General features: G+C 38.2%; 4 protein-coding genes across 6 annotated transcripts; 3 read left to right on the top strand and 1 right to left on the bottom strand.

The window, feature by feature from the left end:
* Window positions 1-2,923: 2,923 nt before the first annotated feature.
* On the top strand, window positions 2,924-5,056 carry LOC141820008 (uncharacterized). The gene is made up of 2 exons (XM_074707285.1): window positions 2,924-3,498; window positions 3,662-5,056. Exons 1-2 carry the CDS (start codon window positions 2,942-2,944, stop codon window positions 4,908-4,910), a joined length of 1,806 nt encoding a protein of 601 aa, XP_074563386.1. The 5' UTR covers window positions 2,924-2,941; the 3' UTR covers window positions 4,911-5,056.
* Window positions 5,057-7,136: 2,080 nt separating this feature from the next.
* Window positions 7,137-10,009, bottom strand: LOC141820059 (uncharacterized). Its single transcript, XM_074707340.1, has 4 exons — window positions 9,632-10,009; window positions 8,340-8,410; window positions 8,101-8,233; window positions 7,137-7,392 (listed from the first exon to the last, which is right to left on the bottom strand). Exons 1-4 carry the CDS (start codon window positions 9,783-9,785, stop codon window positions 7,313-7,315), a joined length of 438 nt encoding a protein of 145 aa, XP_074563441.1. The 5' UTR covers window positions 9,786-10,009; the 3' UTR covers window positions 7,137-7,312.
* Window positions 10,010-10,671: 662 nt separating this feature from the next.
* Window positions 10,672-18,168, top strand: LOC141819896 (RAF-like serine/threonine-protein kinase 20). Of its 3 annotated transcripts, XM_074707153.1 has the most exons (10): window positions 10,697-10,733; window positions 10,840-10,986; window positions 11,225-14,150; window positions 14,237-14,323; window positions 15,748-15,900; window positions 16,407-16,570; window positions 16,652-16,799; window positions 17,164-17,286; window positions 17,375-17,462; window positions 17,751-18,168. In XM_074707153.1, the coding sequence occupies exons 3-10, from the start codon at window positions 11,622-11,624 to the stop codon at window positions 17,924-17,926; spliced, it is 3,468 nt and encodes a 1,155-aa protein (XP_074563254.1). In that variant the 5' UTR covers window positions 10,697-10,733; window positions 10,840-10,986; window positions 11,225-11,621; the 3' UTR covers window positions 17,927-18,168. The 3 variants fall into 3 exon arrangements, with proteins under 3 accessions (XP_074563253.1, XP_074563252.1, XP_074563254.1); XM_074707152.1 differs by having other exon boundaries at window positions 10,672-10,986; window positions 11,280-14,150; XM_074707151.1 differs by having other exon boundaries at window positions 10,672-10,986.
* Window positions 18,169-18,643: 475 nt separating this feature from the next.
* Window positions 18,644-21,413, top strand: LOC141819898 (uncharacterized). Its single transcript, XM_074707155.1, has 4 exons — window positions 18,644-18,769; window positions 18,861-19,040; window positions 19,610-19,797; window positions 20,966-21,413. Exons 1-4 carry the CDS (start codon window positions 18,669-18,671, stop codon window positions 21,163-21,165), a joined length of 669 nt encoding a protein of 222 aa, XP_074563256.1. The 5' UTR covers window positions 18,644-18,668; the 3' UTR covers window positions 21,166-21,413.
* The last annotated feature ends 39 nt before the right edge of the window (window positions 21,414-21,452 follow it).

Raw genomic sequence — 21,452 nt, 5'->3', positions numbered from 1 at the left:
CTTGTTTGCTATATATAATGCACTGCGTTATGTGATCGATAGCATCATCATCGCCATCATCAGGCTAGTCTAGTCATGCAAATACAAGTTAGGGATTCAAAAGATAACACACTTGGATCTTTAATGATCAGTTCTAGGGCTATAAACTTATTGAGCCAAGTTAAGTTTTGTGGTGTTTAAGTTTGTTTGATAAGGTAATCGAGTCAAGTCTAAAATGAATTAAATTATTGAAATGATTAGTTCAAGTTTAGTTTAATTTCTTTTTTTGAGTTTGATTTATTTAGATGTTATCAAAATTTTCAATTTAAATTTATTTGATTGTTTGAAATTTTTATATTTTAAATTTGATTGATTAGTTATTGAGTTTGATAATTCAAACTTATTTGTTATTTTAAAAGTTTATTTATTTATTAAAAAAAATGATAAATCTCAGTTAGTCCCATTGACTATATCTTGAGTGACCGGTTCAACTCCACGCGAAGTTTTCCATCGGCCACCCGCTTCTCGGTAACCATCGGGACCGGACCCGTGCAACCGCAACTCAGGCGGCCAGTCTAGGCCACGTTGGCCCATTTCGCATCCTTTGATTGCGCTCTCCATTTGGAAGAAAATTTTTATAAATATGTTGTAGTTGGGGATCGAATCACAGATGCTCTTTGTTTATTTAATATGTTGACAAGAGTGTTATTGATGAAGATGGTTCAAAAATTATGAACATTGTTCGTGAATGCATTCATGCTAATCAGTTAAATATATATGTGTTTAAGATTATTTATTTAGTTTAATAAGTTATTTAAATTTATTTATTTAATTAATTTTATGTATTGAATTAATATAAATAAAGTTTTATTAAATTAAATATCAAATTTGTTCATGTTTGATTTATTTACCGTCCAAGTTAGTTCACGTAGTCAATCTAATAGACAAATAATATAGAATAGATTTGATGAAAGAGTAGCAAGTGATTATATATAATCCCATTTTGTAGATATAAAAGTGCCTAATTAATTCAACTTAATATCACTTTTTTCCCACCTAAACACTCACCTTCAGTAGCATATAGGCAATGGAATAGATAGAGGCGGGTTTATTTTGTGTGGGAGCATATTGTTTTTGGCACCGTACCTTCCACTTTATTTTGGAGGCTGCATGTAAAGGTGGTCCTTAACAACCTTTGAGGATGTAGGTGCCGCCACTAAATTATAATACCTCTTTTTCTGTAAAAGGTGGAATTCGGTCCCACACAGTCGGCCCCACGATCATTTGTGAGGGTAAATCGAGAAACTGCAGTTGGTCACGACGCAAGAGGGTATTGCCTGGCTTCGTCAGGATTCGAACCCTTGCTCTCTTCTGCAAGTCTACTACGTCGTAACCAACTCAGCTATGCTTCGAGGGCGGCATCGTACCTTTCACTAAACTTTATCTTGGAGGCTAAATAAAGTTTATGTAGAAGACGGAATGCAAGATTTCTTGGTCCTTAACAACCTTTGAGGAATACCTATGTAAGGTTGTGGTGGTCACTGATGAGGAAGTACATAGGCAATATCATCAAATTGCTAGGAAGAAAAAGAGACATAAAACAAATTATTCTTCTAATATTCTACTATTTTATTATTATAATTAAACAAAATAACAATAATAATTTGTTCTCCTTTTTTTTTTAAAGATGACTTGTCCAATCGTGTCAAGTCATTCAAGCATTACCTCTTTGTTACTCCTACGTGGCTGCTGACTCAGCTTGGGTCCACCTTATCTGCTCACGCCATTTGCGTGTTCACCTCCCGGGCTCCACCCCACACCATGCTCCTCAGGCCATCCCATACATCACTCCATTCATATCCGGCACTTAAATTTGCTAAATCATCAACAATAAATGATTAATAAAAAAATTCCTCTTTTATTTTCTCAAAATGATCTTCCAAAGTTTAAAATTGTTTTAAAAAAAAAATCAAAATTGTTAATATTTAATAAATAGAGATTTAACTTAAAATGGGATGACTATTAAAAATTTTTACTAGAATTCTAATAGTGCCATTAGTTTTTTCGATATATGTATGAGAGGTCATTGGAAAGGAAAGACAGTCTTAAATAGAGTTTTATTTATTCACAAAGTAGTTTTTTTAATCATAGTATGGATGTTAGACAATAGTTAATGAATTTATATATAATATTTGTTTAAATTTTAATATTAGCTTAATATAATCCTCATCTTTTATCAGAGTTTAGGATCGGAATATAGTTGCGATGATCAAAGTTATAATATGTATGTTATATATATATATATATATATATTAATTTAATTATATTATTCTATGCCATAGACATACATCTGCAAGGGCATTTAGACATTTTACATTTTTTTTTTATGATCGAGCTTTTAATTTTTGAAACGGACTAATTTTGGAATGATCCGGTCTCACATTTTATTTGTCAAGTAAATCAAAAGTGTTCTTGATTGTTCGTTCAAAGCTTCTGACGTTCTAGATTTATCATCCCATTATAAAATATTCATCATGCATCGTGATTGAGAATTGAATCCAAATTATTTGATTAGCTGTTAGAGTATCTAACTGCTATACCAAAGCCCTCGGAGCACTCAGACATTTTGCATGATTTTAGCCAGGGATGTTTTGGTCAACAAGATAGTTTAAATTTGATTTAGGATTGAAAATAAAATTAATTTGAATGCTCGAACCGGACCGGAATTATTAGATCGGCTTTTTTCCCCTCTTTCCAAGGCAGGTGAAATGACTATTCCAACCTTCGTCCGTACGCATGCCTGGCACGTGCATGGCACTTACTTCTCCCCACTGACGTCATCCCCGAGCGCCGATTTCTTTAACCCTTTTGTTTCGATCTACTACACCGTCTTACTCTTATACCAACTACCGCACGGCGAAGGCGAAGAAGAAGAAGAAGAAGAAGAAGAAGAGCGGAGGAGATGCAATCTGGCGGTGGCTATGGCAGCGTCTCCGAGATCCAGCAATTCATGGTCGACAACTCCTCCCTGTTCGCTGCAGCCGCATCCGCCGCCACCACTCCTGCCGACGCCGGCCACGCGCACCACCCTCTCAAATACCACCCTCAGCAACCGCCGCAGATGCCGCCGCCCTTCTCCCACTTCAACTCCATCCCCATCACCCAGCAGCTCCTCCACCAGCCCCCGCCTCCGCCTCCGCACCACCAGTACTTCCATCTCTTCCACCCGCCTCCCCCGCACCAGCAACAGTACCTCCCGGAGCCACGGCGGTTCATCCCGGCGCACCAACTCGGCGGCGCGGCCATGGATCGGGAATCCTGCCCCGACAACTCGGCGGCCAGCGGCGCCGCTCCGCCGTTCCTCGCGTCCGCGATGAGCTTTAAGCTCGCCGTCGAAGGCGGAAGCCGTGAGAGAATCAATGTTGACGATGGCAGCATGTTGCGAGGCGACGATGTATCGGAGAGCCGCCTGCATCACTGGCAGAGGGAAGACGACTCCGCCATTGAACAACTTCCTTGGTAAATCGTTCACGATGTCTATCATCTGTTTGTGGATTTGCTCAATTCAAAATTGTGCTGATGATTACGAAAATGAGAAAAGTAGATGAAAAGAACGACTAAAAAGACAAGATTCGAATGATTTAGAAGAAATTAATAAGCGAAAAAGATCCATCTTTTTCAGGAGGCCACTCGACATCGACTACATCGACAGGAACAAGAGGTGCAAGGATAAGGAGGCGGAGACCGGCAGCAGCAGCAATTTCTCCAAGAAGAGAAAAGAGGTGACGGATTCCGAGCGCTTGGAGGTCGTCGGCGGAAGCAATTACAAGATCTTCAGTGAACTGGAAGCCATCTACAAGCCCGGCAGCAGTGCAATCGTCGGCCAGACTGGCTCCGGATCTGCTCTCACCGGCGAGGAGACGATCCACCCTATCTTAAACGCCGCGGCCATGACGCCGCCGCAGGATGCGGCCGTCGGGGAGACGTCGGCTGGAGAAGAGGCGACTGAAACGGTTAAGTCTTCGCCCTCCATGGGGCGGAGGAGGAGGAGGAGGAGGAAGCGGCGGTTGCAGCAGCTGAGCGCGATGGCGGCCTTCTTCGAGTGCCTGGTAAAGCAGCTGATGGAACACCAGGAGGGCCTCCATCGGAAGTTCCTGGAGGTGATGGAGCGGCGGGAGCAGGAGCGCGCCGGCCGCGAGGACTCCTGGCGGAAGCAAGACGTCGCCAACACCAGCCGCGTGGCGGCGGCGCGAGCCCAGGAGCGGGCCCTCGCAGCCTCCCGCGAGGCGGCGATCATCTCCTTCATCGAGAAGATGACCGGCGAGCGCCTCCATCTCCCATCCAATCCCCAACTCTCCATCGCGGAGGACTTCGACAGCATCCAAATGCCAAATCGCGACGCCACCGACACTTACGGCGGCGGCGGCAAACAGGCGCCCAAAGACTCGGCGACGTTGAACTCAAGCCGGTGGCCGAAGGCCGAGGTGGAGGTCTTGATCGGCGTGCGAACAGGGCTGGAGGCCCGGTTCCAGGAGCCCGGGCTGAAGGCCCCCCTGTGGGAGGAGGTGAGCGCGGCGATGACCGCAATGGGCTACCGGCGGAGCGCGAAGCGGTGCAAGGAGAAGTGGGAGAACATCAACAAGTACTTCCGGAAGACGAAGGAGAAAGCCAGAAACCGGCCGGATCACTCCAAGACCTGCCCCTACTTCCAAAAGCTCGACCAGCTCTACTCCAACATCAAGCATCCTTCTTCATCAACCCTCACGAACTCTCAACTTCTCGAAGCAATTACAATGCCGCCGGCCGGCGAGAGCAGTCGCCTGGCTACCCCCGGTGACGAAGACGAGGAGCAGCCAAGCAGAGAAGAAGAAGAACAAGAAGAAGAGGAAGAAGAAGAAGAAGACAGCCATGGAAACGCAATAAACTGGTAAATTCTTTTCAGAATTGCTCTCTTCTTTCATCACTATAATACATGTTTTAGTAGTTTAATAATAATAATAATAATAATAATAATAATCATCGAGGGTAGAATAATGATCCTACTGTAGTTTATAATATTTATATATTAAAATTTTGTGTGGAATTTCTGGAAATGTGTGTCTCATGCCTGGAGTAGGAACAAGAGGCCACTGTAAGCCACGAGATGGATCATGGATCATAATTAAGTAATTAATTAATTAATTAATTATTAACGTGGAGTGATTGAGGATAGTTGCTTGATTCTGTAGGTTTGCATGGGATATTTTGGGGAGTCCACATTCATATTTGTTTCTATATATAGAGTCTAGTTATCGATAGCACACCTGTTGAAATTTGTATCATATAAAGAAGGGTTCTCTGCTGGGACTGTTGTGGAAGGTAAGTTGTTCACCAAGGCCCCCTTAAGGTTGCAGGATCATGTGATCGACGATCGAGATTAATCTCCTAGAGGGCCTTCATGTAGAAATTCACTCTCAATTTTGTGTGATAGTGTGTGTGAAATAGAAGTCGAAGGGTCTATTTACCCTCGAAGAATGCCAACGATGGCGAATCAAATGAGTTGCATTATCGATATCAAACGCTTGTCTAGGGTGTGCATGTAGCAGCATATCATGCAACTACAAAAGAAAAAAAAAGAAGAAGAAATTTAATCTAAACATATTTGAATATTATTTGGAAAAAAACTGAAAAGTATTATGAGGAAATTGGATCTTGAAGGAGTCAATTAATATTTGTGATCCGCTTCATGTCATCAGCTGTTTTCATAGGAGTTGACGTTGAGGCCTGGCGTTCTGGTAGCTTTCACCATCACCCCCATGAAGGAAGCTAATCTTCTTGCCAGCGAAAGAATATTTCTATCACGTTGTGGAAATCACAGGAGCTCTTAATACTTTCTACCAAGCCTATTCAAATCTAACACGACAAAAATCCAAAACAAATAAAAAGATCAAAGTTCGAATATTTTAGAAATTGGTCTTTAAATGTGCATAAACTATACTCGATCGGATAGGATCAAAGTCAATAGTTCGAATAGGGAGATTGATTCTTGACTAGTAGAGATCGATGATGACAGTCAGACGACATGTTTATGGTGGCTAGGGTTGCAGGGAAAGGGTTAGGGAAGCAGGTTTGCTGGGGACCAGGAGGCACACCAAGGTTTGGGTTGGTGGGTGGGAATTAAGTTCCTTCATGCTTCAATCATGATTCATTCATTTCATCAATTCACATCATTTCCACCCAAGAATTTATTAGAGCAGGTAGGTTTTAATTATATGGAGATTTCAATTTTGCCCTTTATATATTTACATAATTTAAACATTTTAAATTAATTTATCTCTATTAATTATATTTTAAATTGAGTTATTAGTCCTTTTTTTTTATTACAATGTTGAATAAATTTAATTTAGTTTGTAGTAAGCTTGTTTAAGCCTTGCATCAACCCTTTTTGATAAGAATGGCAATCAATCTTTTATTCCATGAAGTCAATTATATGAATCCTTTTACACTATTAGATTTGATATTCTATTATATTTTCATCTATATTTAAATTAATTTTATTCTCTTTAATTGTTGTTAACTATGTCTTCTTTGATCTTCCTCTTTTTCAATTAATATTTTCAAATTATAAGAAATATAAAACTATGAACGCGAGGAGAAAAAAAACACATCCAAGAGATCCAACAAGTATGGAGACAATGTATTGAAGACATCACTCCCATACAATAATAAAATACTTAGAGGAATAATAAGAGAATCAGAATTCCAATCTCAAATGAAATGAATATTCTAAAAATTAACTTTTGAATGTGTATAAATAATACTTCGAATTTATTCAGTAGGAACTAAGAAAGAGGCCGTCTACTTTTAGAATTAATTGAGCAAATGCATTGCCATTATTTCTTCCTTGTGCCTTAAAAAGATACATAAGTCTCAAATATTTCTTTTATTTAGTTTATAAAACATAATAGATTAAAAAAAAATTGTATCAAATATTGTTTTATTTAAATGATAGCAGTTCTCCTGAGAGAGGGCTGTAACATAACAGAAGAACTGGCTTTGAGTATTATCAACTCCTTTAACAAGTTTTCTAAGATCCTATTTCCTAAAAAGAAATAAGCAATTAGAAAAAAGGGATAAGATAAATAAATAGTTGCTAATCTTGGGAAAGAGTTTAAAAATTAACTGGAAAAGTGGAATATATTAAAGAACAATTAGAAGATGATAACAATGTCTAATATCTTGATCTATGCAGCAGCTAAGGATGGAAACAGTTATTAAGATGATAGTAATCTGAGCTCATGATTTATGCAACTGCTGGTTCATGGTATGCACACAACAATAAATGCAATAACCTTTAATTTGCAGTTGTGATGTTTTTCTCGATTTCTCTCTGTCTTGCTCGTTCCATCTTACGCTTCCGCCATTCCTCGAGAGCTGAAAGCAAAACAAAAGGCGATATCAGGTCAGCATATTTAAGTGGTCGAGACTCAGTCACCATGTAGGTGGATCAAGAGGTGTCTATTTCAAGCAAGCTAAAATCAACATTGCTTAATGGAGTTTTCAAGTGAACCGAACTAAAGATTATAGCTTCTGTTTGGTTTGGGTTGGATTGAGCTGAGATCATTGAATAACTATCGAGATGCACCGAATAGTCAGAATGGAAATGAGATGTAAAAATATTTGGGTTTGGCTACATGAACCCTAATTCACCATATATTACTAATTATAGCCTTATTTTGGTTGATTTGCAATTGGATTGCTAACTGAATCGAACATAATTTTACTTGCAAAGAAAACTGAAGTAAAATAAATGTTAGAATTTGATTAGAAAAGTAAAAAATTAACACCCTTGCAACTCGTCGAAGTGTCGTTTTTAGGGTACATGATGACTCATTTTTAGTAATATTTACCTACACAAGAAACTAGCTCATGTCCATGAAATTGCTGGAAAGAAACAATGGTTAGTTCAGAATTTATATGAATTCCACAATGACAAGCTGAAGTCACAATATTATATTATTCTTATCTTAAGAAAAAAAAATGTTATTATAGCCTTCTCATAGCACTCTGATAGGCGAAAAAAGGAGTGCGAAAGAAAAAGGGGGGTTCGACCAGATTGAAAGATGAAACATTGATAATTACCTTGCTGACTGCTGGCATCGTTCATTGCCCTGTCTCTTAACCTCTTTGCCAGATCAACTGCCGCATTCTGCTTCGGAACTTGCTGGATCTCATGATCTGTTTGAGTGTGTGTTTCTTGTTCAATTTCCTTAATCTAATCATTAGCAAGAAAATGAACATGATATGTCACATATCCTGCTATCTGCCAAAAGATAAGTAATTGTGCAATCAATAAACTGAAGTTTGTTATATGTACATACCCTCTTGATTAGTTCCAATGGCTCCATAGCACGGCGCATCTCTTCAGACTCCAAAATGTACCGTATTTGTGCTGCAATATAAATTATTTTGAAGTTCCAAAGATCATTTTACATACCAAAGGAAGGTCTAGTGAACCAAAAGAAATCAAAGACGAATTGTTTTAGTGCCCCAGAAACAAGGAACTCAACGGAATACATGACATCTTGTTTACTTGATAGAAAAGTGAAGAACCCCAGCACTTGATGACTTGCCTATTCAGATGAAATTTGTGAAGGAAAACAAGTTTACATGCATGAAATAGTCCCACAATTGACAAGCATGTACACTATAATCACAAGAATATACCCATCTTTCTTGATACTGTTTCTTTGATGTGCAGAAGGGTTCCCTGTTCTACAACTTTTTTTCTCTTATTATTTAGATCCTATTAAGTTCGTATATTCTCAGTTAATTTAAAAGAAGTCTCACCAAGATACCTCACATTGGTTCACTGTGGGTCTATCTCAACCACTTGGAAAAATATATGCAACCTCATCACATGGATAAGTTGCTATAGATTTAAAATTTAGGATATGTTTTGTTAGAGTGATTGAAAGTACACATGAGAGAAAGGAAGAGAGATGCCTGTGTTTCATCTCCCTTTCCCTACCCTAACTTTCTCTCTAAAGAAATGCCTGTGTTTCATCTTTTTCTTGTTTTTTTTCTTCACCCCCTCTCCTCCTTACTTTTTATCAAAGGAAACACAGCCTCAAAGTTAGCTTCTGGCATGAAACATTAACAATTATCACAACACAAAAAAGAGGAAATGACATTTCAAATTGAAGTGTTTAGGAATAAGATTCTATCGTATCGTATTCTCAGTCTATGGAATCCAAATATTAGTGTACTTCATGTCTTTACTCATGTCAGTAGACCCCTAATGCAACAATTTACTGTAGGACTATGTCATTAAGTTTCACCCAATTCAACTTCAATTCAAAACTCCCAATATGATCAAGGCCCATAAACTTACAATCAAATAGATTGCCACAAGAACATCATACTATCTTTCGATTTGCCTCAGAACCATCATATAACAAATAGTCCAATGAACTATCTATTGTCAAAAAGTAGGGTATTTTTCAGCTCTTATTCTTCCTTGGCTAGTTCAAAATATGGCCTACAATAGTCTATAAACAAGCAGTGAGTAATTTCGAACAAATAGCAATCCATTTTTTTCCCTGAAAACAGCATTTTTCTACGACATTTTTGAATTCCTAAACGCAAACAAGATCATGAATTCGATACCCACCTGGATCCATCTGGTGGCCGCCGTCGGCTCCCCGCTTCGGCGATGCGAAAAATCCTTGCATGAGCAACAGAAAGGCAATGAAGTTAAGGAAGCAGACGAGGATGGTGGCGTTCTTGAACGACAGCCTCGCCTTCCAGTACATCTGGCTCTCCATCTCGAGGAGAGAGATGAGGAAACCGAGTACAGATCTCGAAACCCTACTCAAGGACCATCAAATTGCCAGACGAGGAAAGGACTAGCCATCCGAAGGTGCAAACGGAAGATCGGCCACCGGAGGAGGAGAGAATCCGGCCGCGGAGGGCACGAGAGCGATCGAAGCCCTGACCTGACGCGATCTGAGAGACTTTTGAGAGGAAGCTTTGACGTTTCTTTGAGAGGAAAAAGAGAAGTGGTTTACTATTAAATAAGCGTTTAGCTATTTGTGGGCATCTGTTAACTGCACTAACTACTAATCTCTTTACTCCGAAATTTGCAAAAAGGGAAGGAAAAGAATTTTTTTTAATAATTTAATATTCAGATTATATTCGATTAATTTTGAAAATAGATGATTTATTTATTTATTTATTAGATAAATTTAAAATATAATTTTAATAATTATAGTAGTTATAATATTATAATATAAATATGGTAATAATGAAAATAATATTGTATAATGATTTTTATCGAATAAAAAATAATATCTAAAACTCTTTGCCCATTATTAAATAAACGCCCTTATAAATATAAAAATTATGGACTACAGTTAGTTTTAACGCTCAAACCACACAAACTTGCTTCCTTTTGGCTGGAAACCAACGTGACACGCCATGGCCGGTGCCGATCGAAGGTCTTTAGACCAGATCGCGTCGCAACAACGTCGCTGCCAGCGATGGCAGATCGTTGGCGACTCATCTTTGCCACCAGAACTCGTGATTCCGTTGCATGGAGGCGCACCGCTCGTTCGAAAAGCTATTTTTAGGGCGTGAAATCGAGTTTCGGGCGACGATGTCTCATGCGCGATGCGGATGCGGGTGCAGATTGTTGAGAGACAGAGAGAGAGAGCGCGACGAAGAGGAAGTAGAGCGCGTTAAATCCAGCTGCTTTGGTGCCGCATTTCTCGCATGTATGTTCTTCTCCCTTAATCTTCGGAGCTTTTAATTATTCCGTGCCACAAACAGAGCAAAGGGAATGGAATTAGGAAAAAGAGAGAATTTTTTGCAAACTTGTAGAGATGGAAGTCTTGTCGATCCAAATCCATATTTTTCTTCCTGATTCCTTCTGAACTCCGGATTGGGGATCGATCTTAAGCTTGGTTCTTGCTCGTGCATCTTGTGGATCCGTCTCTTTTCTGTCTTGGGAACGCATGTTTATTCCTGGTAAGGATTCCTTCTTGCTTTTTTGCTTGCTGGTATTACAAGGAGACAATCTCCTATTTGTTTTCTCTAATTCTTCTATTCAATCGGTGCCGTCTACGCTATTGAGGGCTCGACGTTGTTTTTCCGATCAGCTTTGTTAGTCCATCTCTTCTAAAGAAAACTTTCTGGATATGAATCAGATTATGCGATTTTAACATGTAAAAGTACCTTTTCCTCAATGTCTGATAATTTTTTGCAGGTAACTGTAATGTGCAATTTCAATTCAAATTGATTTACAGTTATGCTTGGTTTAGGTAAAAAATTTGGTGCTTTTGGTTGATAGAATTGTGGCTAGAAATTTCTTCCTCCCGAAAAGTTTGAAAGCTCGAGGTGATTTAAGGAGTTTAGACTGACACAAATTGCCTAGGAAATTTTGTTCGTGCCAGAACCATTTCAGTTGGATTCAGGAAACTACTGCTATCAATAAATTTCAAAATGCACAAGATGATGGAGGATGAATGTTTTATGAATCCGATGATGGACAATCATGGTGGTTCCAGTGCTGCAGGTTAAAAGCTCCTGCTAGTTTAAATACCATTGTTTAATAATTCTGGGTACGGTAGTTTGTTGATCTTCTTGGAAATTAAGCCTCTTCGATGGAGAGAACTTTTCCACCCAAAATGGATCGTGTTTTTATGCAAAGAGTTGCTTATAATGATCTCCAGAATTTCCAATCAGGCTATGAAGATCTGACAGGTACCATTGGTCGGAGGGGATCAGATTGTGAAGTATATTCAGATGTTTCAAATTCTAGCTTGGGCGAAGGGCATCTGAATGCCAAGTGGGATGTTGATGGGATTATCTCTGAGGATAATTGGAGGGCTTTCGGGCACCATGGGGATGAGCACTCTGAAACCACTTTTGCTTTTCACCAGCCTGGTCAGGTTTATAATTACCATTGGCCGGAATCTGGGGCCTTGGAGAGCTCTCACTGTGGGAAGATGAAGTTTCTTTGCAGCTTTGGGGGCAAAATTTTCCCCAGACCAGGTGATGCGAAATTGAGGTATGTAGGTGGTGAAACTCGAATTATTTCCGTCAATAACAATATTACCTGGAAAGAATTCATGCAAAAAACTCTTGCCATTTGCAAGCAACCTCATACCATCAAGTATCAGCTTCCAGGTGAGGAACTGGATGCTTTAATATCTGTTGCATCAGATGAAGACCTGCAGAATATGATGGAAGAGTATTGTGGGAATGAGAAATCAGATGGATCAAAAAGACCTCGATTATTTCTGATCTTAGTTAATGAAACTGAGAACCCTTCTCTTGATTCACTAGGCTTGCATGGAAGATCAGAGCATGAGTATGTTTCTGCTGTGAATAACATGCTAGAGCCAAGCCCTAGGAAGAACTCAAGAAGAAACAGCTTCCCAGGTGAGGTAGGCAATCTTCTCGATACTACTCCAAGTCTGCATAGAGAATCTCCTTCTTGTCCTCAACTTGATCTAATTGATCTACCGAACACCCAGAACAATATTGTGGATTTCATGAATTGTCCTGCTTCTGAATTCTTTTTCAACTCTGGGCAGAAAACCCCCATGCAATCACCTCCTTTTTCACCAAGGCCAACTAATCAGCAAGACACCAGATATCCTCAGAAGCACTCAGGTGAGGATCATATATTTGCAGCAGCTAAACCTGTGGGGAATTATTATGCTGTTGATTCAACGCACAGTTCAAGTGCTCCAGGAGCTAAGTTTCGCAATAAGCCACCTATTGGTATTCAGCTGCCAGTAAGATCTCGTGCAGGCACACCATTACAGAGTCCCAGGCAGATAAAAAACTCATGCGATCCACAGTTCACCCACCATGAATCCAATCTTTCTCCATGTTACCAGCCTGGAGGACCTGCTCCTGTGGAAGTAGCTTTTGATTCAAAAAGAGGTCATGGACAAGACAAAGACAACTTGTATCTAGTAACAAAATCAGATGCTTTAGTTGAGCCACTAATTACACTTGAATGTTCTGATTCAATTGTTCAAAATCAGGGTGAAAGGAGAATTTCTGATGCCTCAGAGAAAATTACGACATTCATCAATGCATCACCATATTCTAAACCGTTAAATGTAGGTAACTCACATGGACTGAAGCCTAAGGAAGAAAACCTAGGTGTTAATCAGCTGGATATTCACTTTCAATCACAAGAAGCCCTATCCACCGGTGCTCAGGTTCCCTATTCTCAACAGCTAGAGCTATGTGGAAATTTTTATGCTCATTACCAGACTCCAAATTACACAAATGAAGAGCATCAAAGCGGCAAAGTTATAAATGAGCTTAACATTGGCCCACAAAAATATTTGTTCCATGGTTGTTCTGAAGATAATACTGTGCATATCACAAAGTGTGCTATCCAACCTCCAGATAATAAGATTCATATAGACAGTCTGTATGAAAAACCAGAGATTTCCACGAACAAAAGCATGATGCTTGGTCCCAATGCCTCACATGCTTATTCCGAAGAGTTTGAGACAATTGAAAGATCCTTTCCCATGCCTTCATCTTTTTTAACTTCTCAATCACACAGCGTTAAGTCTAATAATTCCATAGAATCACTGCACTTAAACGATTCTATGAACTGTATAGAAAGCTCTGGTGCCGGAAATTCCAGTGGTGTAATTTACATCCAGTCGAGTGAACCTCTCTCTCATCTTCCACTCATAAAATCTCAGAATATCAAGACTAACCAAGAATTTGGAAGTTCAAATTCTGGAACTAACATGTCATTTATTATGCCAAATGATGCTGGTCTGGACCAAGATGTACTCTCCCATAACCTTCCTTCATTGTCTTTGTTATTGAACCCTGCTATGGTTGGCCATCCTGAGAGAGATCGTTTTCGCCTCGATCAAACTCATATTAATCAGGATGATTTAGATTGCATTCCTACCGGAGATGTTATCTGCAGTAATAAGCAATTGAAAGAAGTAGGCAAAGAGTCTATGCTTGATAACTTTCCAATAGAGGTAGTTGTTACTGTTGAAGATGATGCCAGTCCTTCTAGCATCCCAGTTTTAGCAAAAACAAACGTGATTCATGAGTCTGTCAAAGATATAGAAAATGACCATTCCTCAATATTGCTAGAAATGACTAATGTTGATATCTCTCCTCAAACTGAAAATGAGGTAGGTAAATTTCTTCTTATGCTTATATATTTAACTTGTTAACACTGTTCCTCATGTTCAATATGGCGGCTTCACTATAATTATAGTACATGAAAGATGAAACACGAGAATTGGATATCTCTATAAGCGATGCTGCATTGGCTGAATTAGAAGCTGGGATCTACGGTTTGCAGGTGAAATGATAGATGATTTGATATATTTTTATAATCATCACTGCATTGCTGGAATTCTTTTCTGTGAAAATTTGTTCTGTATAAAAACAATTTCAGCTATGTTTGGACTAAGCTTTCTTTTGGTTTGTAACACATTATAGTTTTATGATATATGTTACCTTTGTTGCAATTCATATATTTATGAGTGTTTATCTATCTCATGTTCACCATAATAAGTAAATAGACAATAATAACTAAAATTTTCAGCCTACAATCTTTATCTTTTAGACGGTAGAAAAAACTTACTGCTGAACTAACTAAAATGCAGTAAAATAAATGGAATTGCTTTTATATTATTCTGCTTGTCATCTTTTTATGTATCTTGTACCGGTCAATCTTGGTGTACTTATTGACACAACACAGAGCCATATTGACACTATCGTGCTTCCCAGTTAGTGGTATTTCTTTCCTTTTCTTTTTTTGGTTGGTATTAAGTATATAAAAGTTAGCATCTCTGTTTAATAATCAGCTTTTGATTAATAAAAAATGTTTGATTAATTTGAGGTTTGGTTTCTCTGTGTTTGATAGGTATCTCATTGCTTCATTAGTTTCATTCTAGTTTTCTTTATGATTGAGAGTTCGAATTGGTGTTGCATTTATTTAGTATCAGTGTTCTTGTGATACATCAATTAGTGGGTTCTTGTGCTTGCATCAAGATCGACTCATTGCACAAGAACGCTTTGTGCCAAATTGACACAACACATAATTACTCTCATACCAAACTGATGCAACACTAAATAAAAAATTAAAAAATGATTAATACATTTAAGCACAAGACTTCTATAGAATCTATACAAACCAAATTAAAAGAAAATTAACAGTAATTGAAAACACAATAATCCCCAATTAAACTACTATAAATTAAAAGATACCAATAGAACAATCACCAAAAGCAAACTACAATTCAAATTTAAACTAACTCCTTTTCCTTGTTTTCATTAGTTGTATTAGTGATCATTATTTTCTTTTCACCTTTTGTCGCCCTTTCTTGAATTTGGTTTCATGAACTTCAATGCATGTTTTTTTTCCTGCATGATATTTAGTTTTTTCAAAGTTCAAATGGTTAACTACTTATAATTGATTTCACAGACTTGATATGTTTCCCCTATTCACCACCAGAACAGGTTTTCTTCTTCATCTATGGTTAATCTATTGTGTTTTTCCAGGATATTTTTTAAAAAAATCATTATTTGGTTTATGGACAATTCGTTCCAAAAACTTCCATGTCTATGATTAATCAATTTTTTCCCTTGACTGGCGTTTCATATTGGCATGGATCTCCATGGTTTCTGTTAGTGAAAGACATGTTAGACAACTGTTTTCTATTTTAATTCTGTTACAAATGCTTGAGTATTTTATTTAAAATTTTGTTTTAAGTTTGTCAGATCATTAAAAATGCTGACCTTGAGGAGCTACGTGAACTGGGATCTGGTACATTTGGAACTGTTTATCATGGGAAGTGGCGGGGAACAGATGTTGCAATCAAGCGTATCAAAAAAAGCTGTTTCACGGGGAAGTCATCTGAGCAAGAAAATATGGTTTGTCGATAACCAAATCCTTCATTGAAGTTTTATATACTTCTACTTTATAGAAAGCTGGATTAGTTTTCACTAAAGTTTTTTAAGCCCATGCATATGTTTTATAATCTGCATTTTCAGTTTTACTGTGGCTGTTAGGATCAAGTTACCAATCTCTGCCTCTCTACCGATTCATCGTGCATTATGTGGTTGTCGTTTGCCTTGCAGAACAGACCAAGAAAGTCGAAATTGTTCAACCTTTTTTTTTTCCTTGTCAAATCCATCCACCTATAACTAGGATAAAAGAAAGAAATTATTTTTCCTCTCCTCACATTAAATTCCTTTTTTTTCACCAATTCCTCCCCTTAACGTAATGCATCCTATTGTTACTTCATTTAGTTTAGACTATATGATAGAACCTAAAACATTTCAGCTGTGCTTGAGTTTTTATAAATTTAAGTCAACAAAAAAAAAAATTGTAACAAGCTGATTTTGCTTTCATGAATATCGAAATCTTGCTTCTGCAGGTTAAGGATTTCTGGAGGGAAGCGAAGATTCTTTCAAAGCTCCACCATCCAAATGTAGTTGCTTTCTATGGGGTGGTTCCAGATGGTACCGGGGGAACATTGGCCACTGTCACGGAGTTCATGGTGAATGGATCACTCAGACATGCCCTACCAAGAAAGGATAGGTGAATCCACTATAGTTTTTCGTAATATCATTGTTATTTACACAGAAGTTGCTTGTTTATTCTAAGTCGAGCTTTCCACAGACCACTTGATCATCGTAAAAAACTTATAATCACAATGGATGCTGCTTTTGGGATGGAATATCTGCACTCAAAGAATATTGTCCATTTTGATCTCAAATGTGACAATTTGCTGGTGAATTTGAGAGATCCTCAACGGCCGGTTTGCAAGGTAGGGCATGTCTATGAATGATACAGCTCAACTTGAACTTGCATATCGTTGTACCTTGCATATCATATACTACTGATGCAGCTGAATTGTCTTTAAAAATAATATTGACATGCCTTTTGTCATGAAGGAACCTTTGGTTTCAAAAGGTAGTCAATCTGCTGGCCGCTGCTGAGCACGGACGGATTAACTTGCTAACGACTTCGCTATATTGACACTCGTCTATGAATGATTTAGATATTTATTATTATTCAATATTGTCGTATAATCTATAAATTCAGCAAGAAGCTTGGATTCTTATTACACCTCCAGTTCTAATCCTGAAGATATTGCCATATTTTGAATTTTCGGTCATGTCTTCTTTAAGGTTGGAGATTTTGGCTTGTCGAGGATCAAAAGAAACACCTTAGTTTCCGGTGGTGTTCGAGGGACCCTTCCATGGATGGCACCTGAGCTATTGAATGGATGCAGTAACAAGGTCTCGGAAAAGGTTAGACTTTATTTGTAGTACTAATATTAGACTGTTCTAACATTTGCTAGCGTCGATTGATTTGTCTCTTTATTCTTGCAATTTCTAGGTCGATGTTTTCTCATTTGGCATAGCAATGTGGGAAATTCTGACCGGTGAAGAACCCTACGCAAACATGCACTGTGGCGCTATCATCGGTAACTACCATTATACTTTCACTTGTAATACAACAATTGTTTTCTTCATTAGAAAGACAAATTTACTTGTAAAATTATAATTGCATCAACTAAACCAAGCCTCAAACCATGTAGACCTCGCAAGTTACAGACAATCTTCTAAGAGTTACAAGATTGGCACGGTCGATGAATGCCCTTTTTCTTTTTCTCTAGTAATATAGTGTCGGATTATGCAGATTGTTAGCCAAATTGCTACACATTATGCTAAATGGTTGTTACATTCTTGAATGCTGTGTTATGAAATCACAGGAGGAATTTTGAACGACAAGCTTCGACCAACAATCCCTGAAAACTGCAATGCTGAATGGAAAACCCTAATGGAGGAATGCTGGGCATCCGACCCCGCATCACGACCATCATTTACTCAGATAACTGACAGACTTCGGGCCATGTCTATCGCGTACCAGCGAAAGGGACAGAGTTGAACAAGGAATGAAAGAGAGATTAAGTCTGGTTGCTCCGTATTCGATACTCAATCCAAAGGGAAATGGAAAGGGCTAGGACTATGATGGCAACTTCAAAAGTGTTTAAAAGATTAGTAAATGTGTGAATTCTTCTTCATTCCATAATTGACTTATCCATTCTTTATTGAGATGCCAAGGCACATTGTAATTGTATACAGATTTTTTGTGTTCATAACAGGACATATTGATCAGTATGGTTACAATTCTGTGCTCAAAACCATACCTCACAACTCGACTTTGCCATTTACATAGTTAATTTGATGAAAAATTATAATTTTTCAATCTAAAATTATTAGATTTTGATCTATCCATACATATTCTTTTTATGTCATGTATAATACATATTCACTTCCACTAATTTTTCATCTATTTATTTTAGTTAGAATCTTTCAATGATCAACATCATCCCAATTTAGTATAAATAAAAAAAATTGAATACTAGTAAAATTAGGTTTTTATTTAAATATTTAAAATTTAGGTTTTTATTTAAATATTTAAAATTTAAGGAAATAATATAATTTTTATGAATTAGATAAATATTTAATTAATTTATAAGGAGCCCAATCCGCTTCGACTCAGCCCAATTAATTTCGACTCGGCCCAAACGAAGTCGCCATCTCCGCTCGCATTTATAAGGACAAGGACGGCGACGGCGAGTCGTGACTCGCTGCCCTTCCACGCCGCCGGGACGAGCAGAGAGGCGATGACGTTTCATCGGCGGGCTGCGTCTCTTGCTCCCTTTCTCTCCAGCCTCAACAACTGCACCACATCCTACTCCTCGAGGATCTCCATCTCGCCTCGTCTGTAAGCGATCTCTTCTTATCTCTATCTCCTAAGATTCTCTGCTGTTGATTCCATTCGGAGTTGCGTTGTGTTGATCGGATTCATCTCGCAGTTCCTTCTCGACCGCTGCTTCCTCCGCTACGGAACAGGCGGCGGGCTCCGGCTTCAGTGCAGGGAGGAAAACGAAAAGGTCTTTGGGCCGGCAACTGTTCCAGATCGGGTTGATTAGCCTTACGGGTGGTTTTTTTCTCAGCGCCGTCAACGATCTAGCCATCTTCCATCGGTGCAGCAGGTGCTACTTCACTTCCTACTCCCTTGTTACTTCTAGTTCCTTTTCCCCTGCGGATTTTCCCCAGAACTCAAAATTTGATCCTACTGGTTAATTTGATTGCATGATGCCGATGGATAAGCTACAGAACCACTGTAGATATTTTATGCCTTGTGATAGAGCGAATGGATTATCTTTTGATGGTCTGTCTTCTTCTGCATAGCCGCAGTCCCAGTTCCAAGAAATAGGGTTTTTAGGTCTCACTGTATACAAATATTTCATTTTTTTTCCCAATTGGGTTCCAAATTATGGATTAGGTTGAATTGATAGTTTATCTTTGCTAGCAGTTTAAGACAATTGTAGCCAGTTTAAATATCCTACTAAATTTTGTGACCAAAGTAGATGTTAAGTGAGAAACATGTAGACCAATCTGATGTTTTTATCACATGGAGTACCATTCTCATAGCTGCTCAAAGTTCATGTTAGATTTTACCAAAGATCTCATAATCAATTGATAGTTTCTTATTTCTTTTAATTGAACACTGTTCATGATGAGAATCTTATGGTTTCCCTCTTATATTCATCTGATTCAGTAAGGCAATTGAAAAGGCTAGCCAAAATCAACAGATAGTGGAGTTGCTAGGCTCGCCAATTGTAAGGGGTCCGTGGTATGATGCTTCTCTTGCAGTAGGTCGTAGACGACATTCAGTGTCTTCCACATTTCCTGTTTCTGGACCGCAAGGAACTGGCATTTTCCACTTGAAGGCTATCCGACGAGGAGGTTTACCTTTCGTTCAGCAACTTGTTTTTTTATCATACATATTTCCATTTACTTGCATATTTTGTTGATTTGCTCTATGTTTAAGGTGCTTGACATCGCTTTTTCTATTGATTCCTTATTTAGACACAAGTTTTCGTGCATGATGATTTTCTTACAAGAACTTTTCTTTCAATGAGAACCAAGGGAGGATCCACACAATGCTTCTGTTTGGTGCCCTAGATAAAATTTTATACTTTCCATGAAATTAGGAAAATGAAACCTGCTATTAGTATCTCAGTCCTCGCTTTAATTAAAATTTGATCGACTATAGGCCATCTCATATGGAATTCGAAAGTTTCCATTCTTTGCATTCTCTTCTAGAGGCCAACGCACCGAGAACATCCACCTAACACTACTCTAAGAGGAACTTATTGACCCTTTAGGTGAATTTTTATATTCCCTCTACCGGATGGAAATAGAACATTTTCCTGACAACACTCTGGTTGAGCTGATAAAATCGATATCCTTCCATTGTCCATGGTTTTGAATTCTTGCAAATTTGCTTTATCATTGGTTGCTTTGGTCTAACTACTGAACACATGAAACTCGTTTCTTTTCCATGAGACAATGTTTTTATTTTGTTCCTACTCTTTGTGGTCAGTCATTGTCAAATCGACATTCATAAATTAGAAGAAATGATGAAAAATTCATGGTTACATATGCAACACACACACGCACTCACAAATCTTGTCAAGCTTATGCTTTTACCGAGCTCAACTAGCAAAATGGTTGTTTTAATTTAGTTAAATCATTGATCGAATAAGTGAAGCATATTTTATTTCTGAATCTTAACATGCTATAGATATACTTAAAACTATAAAATTGATAAGATATTACATATCTTAGGTGTAAATAGTATGAAAAATATGCACATATTCTTTGTATATTTGTATTAAAAATAAAAAATAAGAACATAATCAATCCTTGGACAAATTTCTAAACAATTTTATTATAAACGGCTCAGGAGCTTTGTTAATGAGCCAAGTTCGCTGCCATTTAAGCTATTTTCTTTATGTATCGCTGACCGAACAACCTTTTATCCAGCAGTGTATCAAGCTTGTTCACTAACATCAGATAATGGTCTTCAATGACTTCATCGAAACTTAATTTTTGTCTCCTTGCTCTGCAGACGAAACAACCTTCTCATTTTTAAGTCACAATGACTGGGACATCCTCATTCTGGATGCTCTTGTTCATGTTCCCTCCAACGACGAGAAGCACCAGACCGTACGGATAAGTGTCACAGACAACTGCCCGTTGCCCAATGCCTCGTCCGACTGTGTTCAATGCCAACTTCCACGGGCTGCTTCGGCTACGCCAGGGAAGTGAAAATAGGGGGTTTTTCAGATGAGTTTCTTGCCTTAACATGGTGCAAGATCAAATAGAGTCGACAAATGAAGCAGGTTCAACATACAAATGCTGAAGTCTCATAGATTACAATGTAGCTAATAAGAAGACTGTTGATGCTGCTCCAACTTGGTTTGCTCTTCAATTCTTTTTAAATTATATTATTTTTAGTTCTTGGTAGACAAAGTTGAATTGAAGGTTGATTTGCCATCAAAGCTTTTATAGTTAACTAGAGTTCCTCATGATGGAAAATGTTTCAGATAAGATTT

This window comes from Curcuma longa, unplaced genomic scaffold, assembly GCF_044706935.1.
Source record: "Curcuma longa cultivar G26 ecotype Majalengka, Jawa Barat unplaced genomic scaffold, ITB_CL_G26_1.1 utg2646_np1212_2152390_RagTag, whole genome shotgun sequence".
NCBI classification, from domain to species: domain Eukaryota; kingdom Viridiplantae; phylum Streptophyta; class Magnoliopsida; order Zingiberales; family Zingiberaceae; genus Curcuma; species Curcuma longa.
The sequence above is the reverse complement of the archived record's forward strand: the minus strand, read 5'-3'. Positions and strand labels throughout refer to the sequence as shown.

Bases quoted from the DNA above. Each gene is read 5' to 3' on its own strand.
- LOC141820008 (XM_074707285.1), top strand. From the start codon at position 2,942: ATGCAATCTGGCGGTGGCTATGGCAGCGTCTCCGAGATCCAGCAATTC. The intron at 3,499-3,661 runs GTAAATCGTTCA...CATCTTTTTCAG, and splicing joins GCCATTGAACAACTTCCTTG to GAGGCCACTCGACATCGACT.
- LOC141820059 (XM_074707340.1), bottom strand. From the start codon at position 9,785: ATGGAGAGCCAGATGTACTGGAAGGCGAGGCTGTCGTTCAAGAACGCC. The intron at 8,411-9,631 runs GTGGGTATCGAA...TTTATATTGCAG, and splicing joins CGGCCACCAGATGGATCCAG to CACAAATACGGTACATTTTG. The intron at 7,393-8,100 runs GTAATTATCAAT...TTTTGCTTTCAG, and splicing joins CGATGCCAGCAGTCAGCAAG to CTCTCGAGGAATGGCGGAAG.
- LOC141819898 (XM_074707155.1), top strand. From the start codon at position 18,669: ATGACGTTTCATCGGCGGGCTGCGTCTCTTGCTCCCTTTCTCTCCAGC. The intron at 19,041-19,609 runs GTGCTACTTCAC...CATCTGATTCAG, and splicing joins ATCTTCCATCGGTGCAGCAG to TAAGGCAATTGAAAAGGCTA. The intron at 19,798-20,965 runs GTTTACCTTTCG...CTTGCTCTGCAG, and splicing joins GAAGGCTATCCGACGAGGAG to ACGAAACAACCTTCTCATTT.
- LOC141819896 (XM_074707152.1), top strand. From the start codon at position 11,622: ATGGAGAGAACTTTTCCACCCAAAATGGATCGTGTTTTTATGCAAAGA. The intron at 16,571-16,651 runs GTGAATCCACTA...AGCTTTCCACAG, and splicing joins GCCCTACCAAGAAAGGATAG to ACCACTTGATCATCGTAAAA. The intron at 17,287-17,374 runs GTTAGACTTTAT...TGCAATTTCTAG, and splicing joins GTAACAAGGTCTCGGAAAAG to GTCGATGTTTTCTCATTTGG.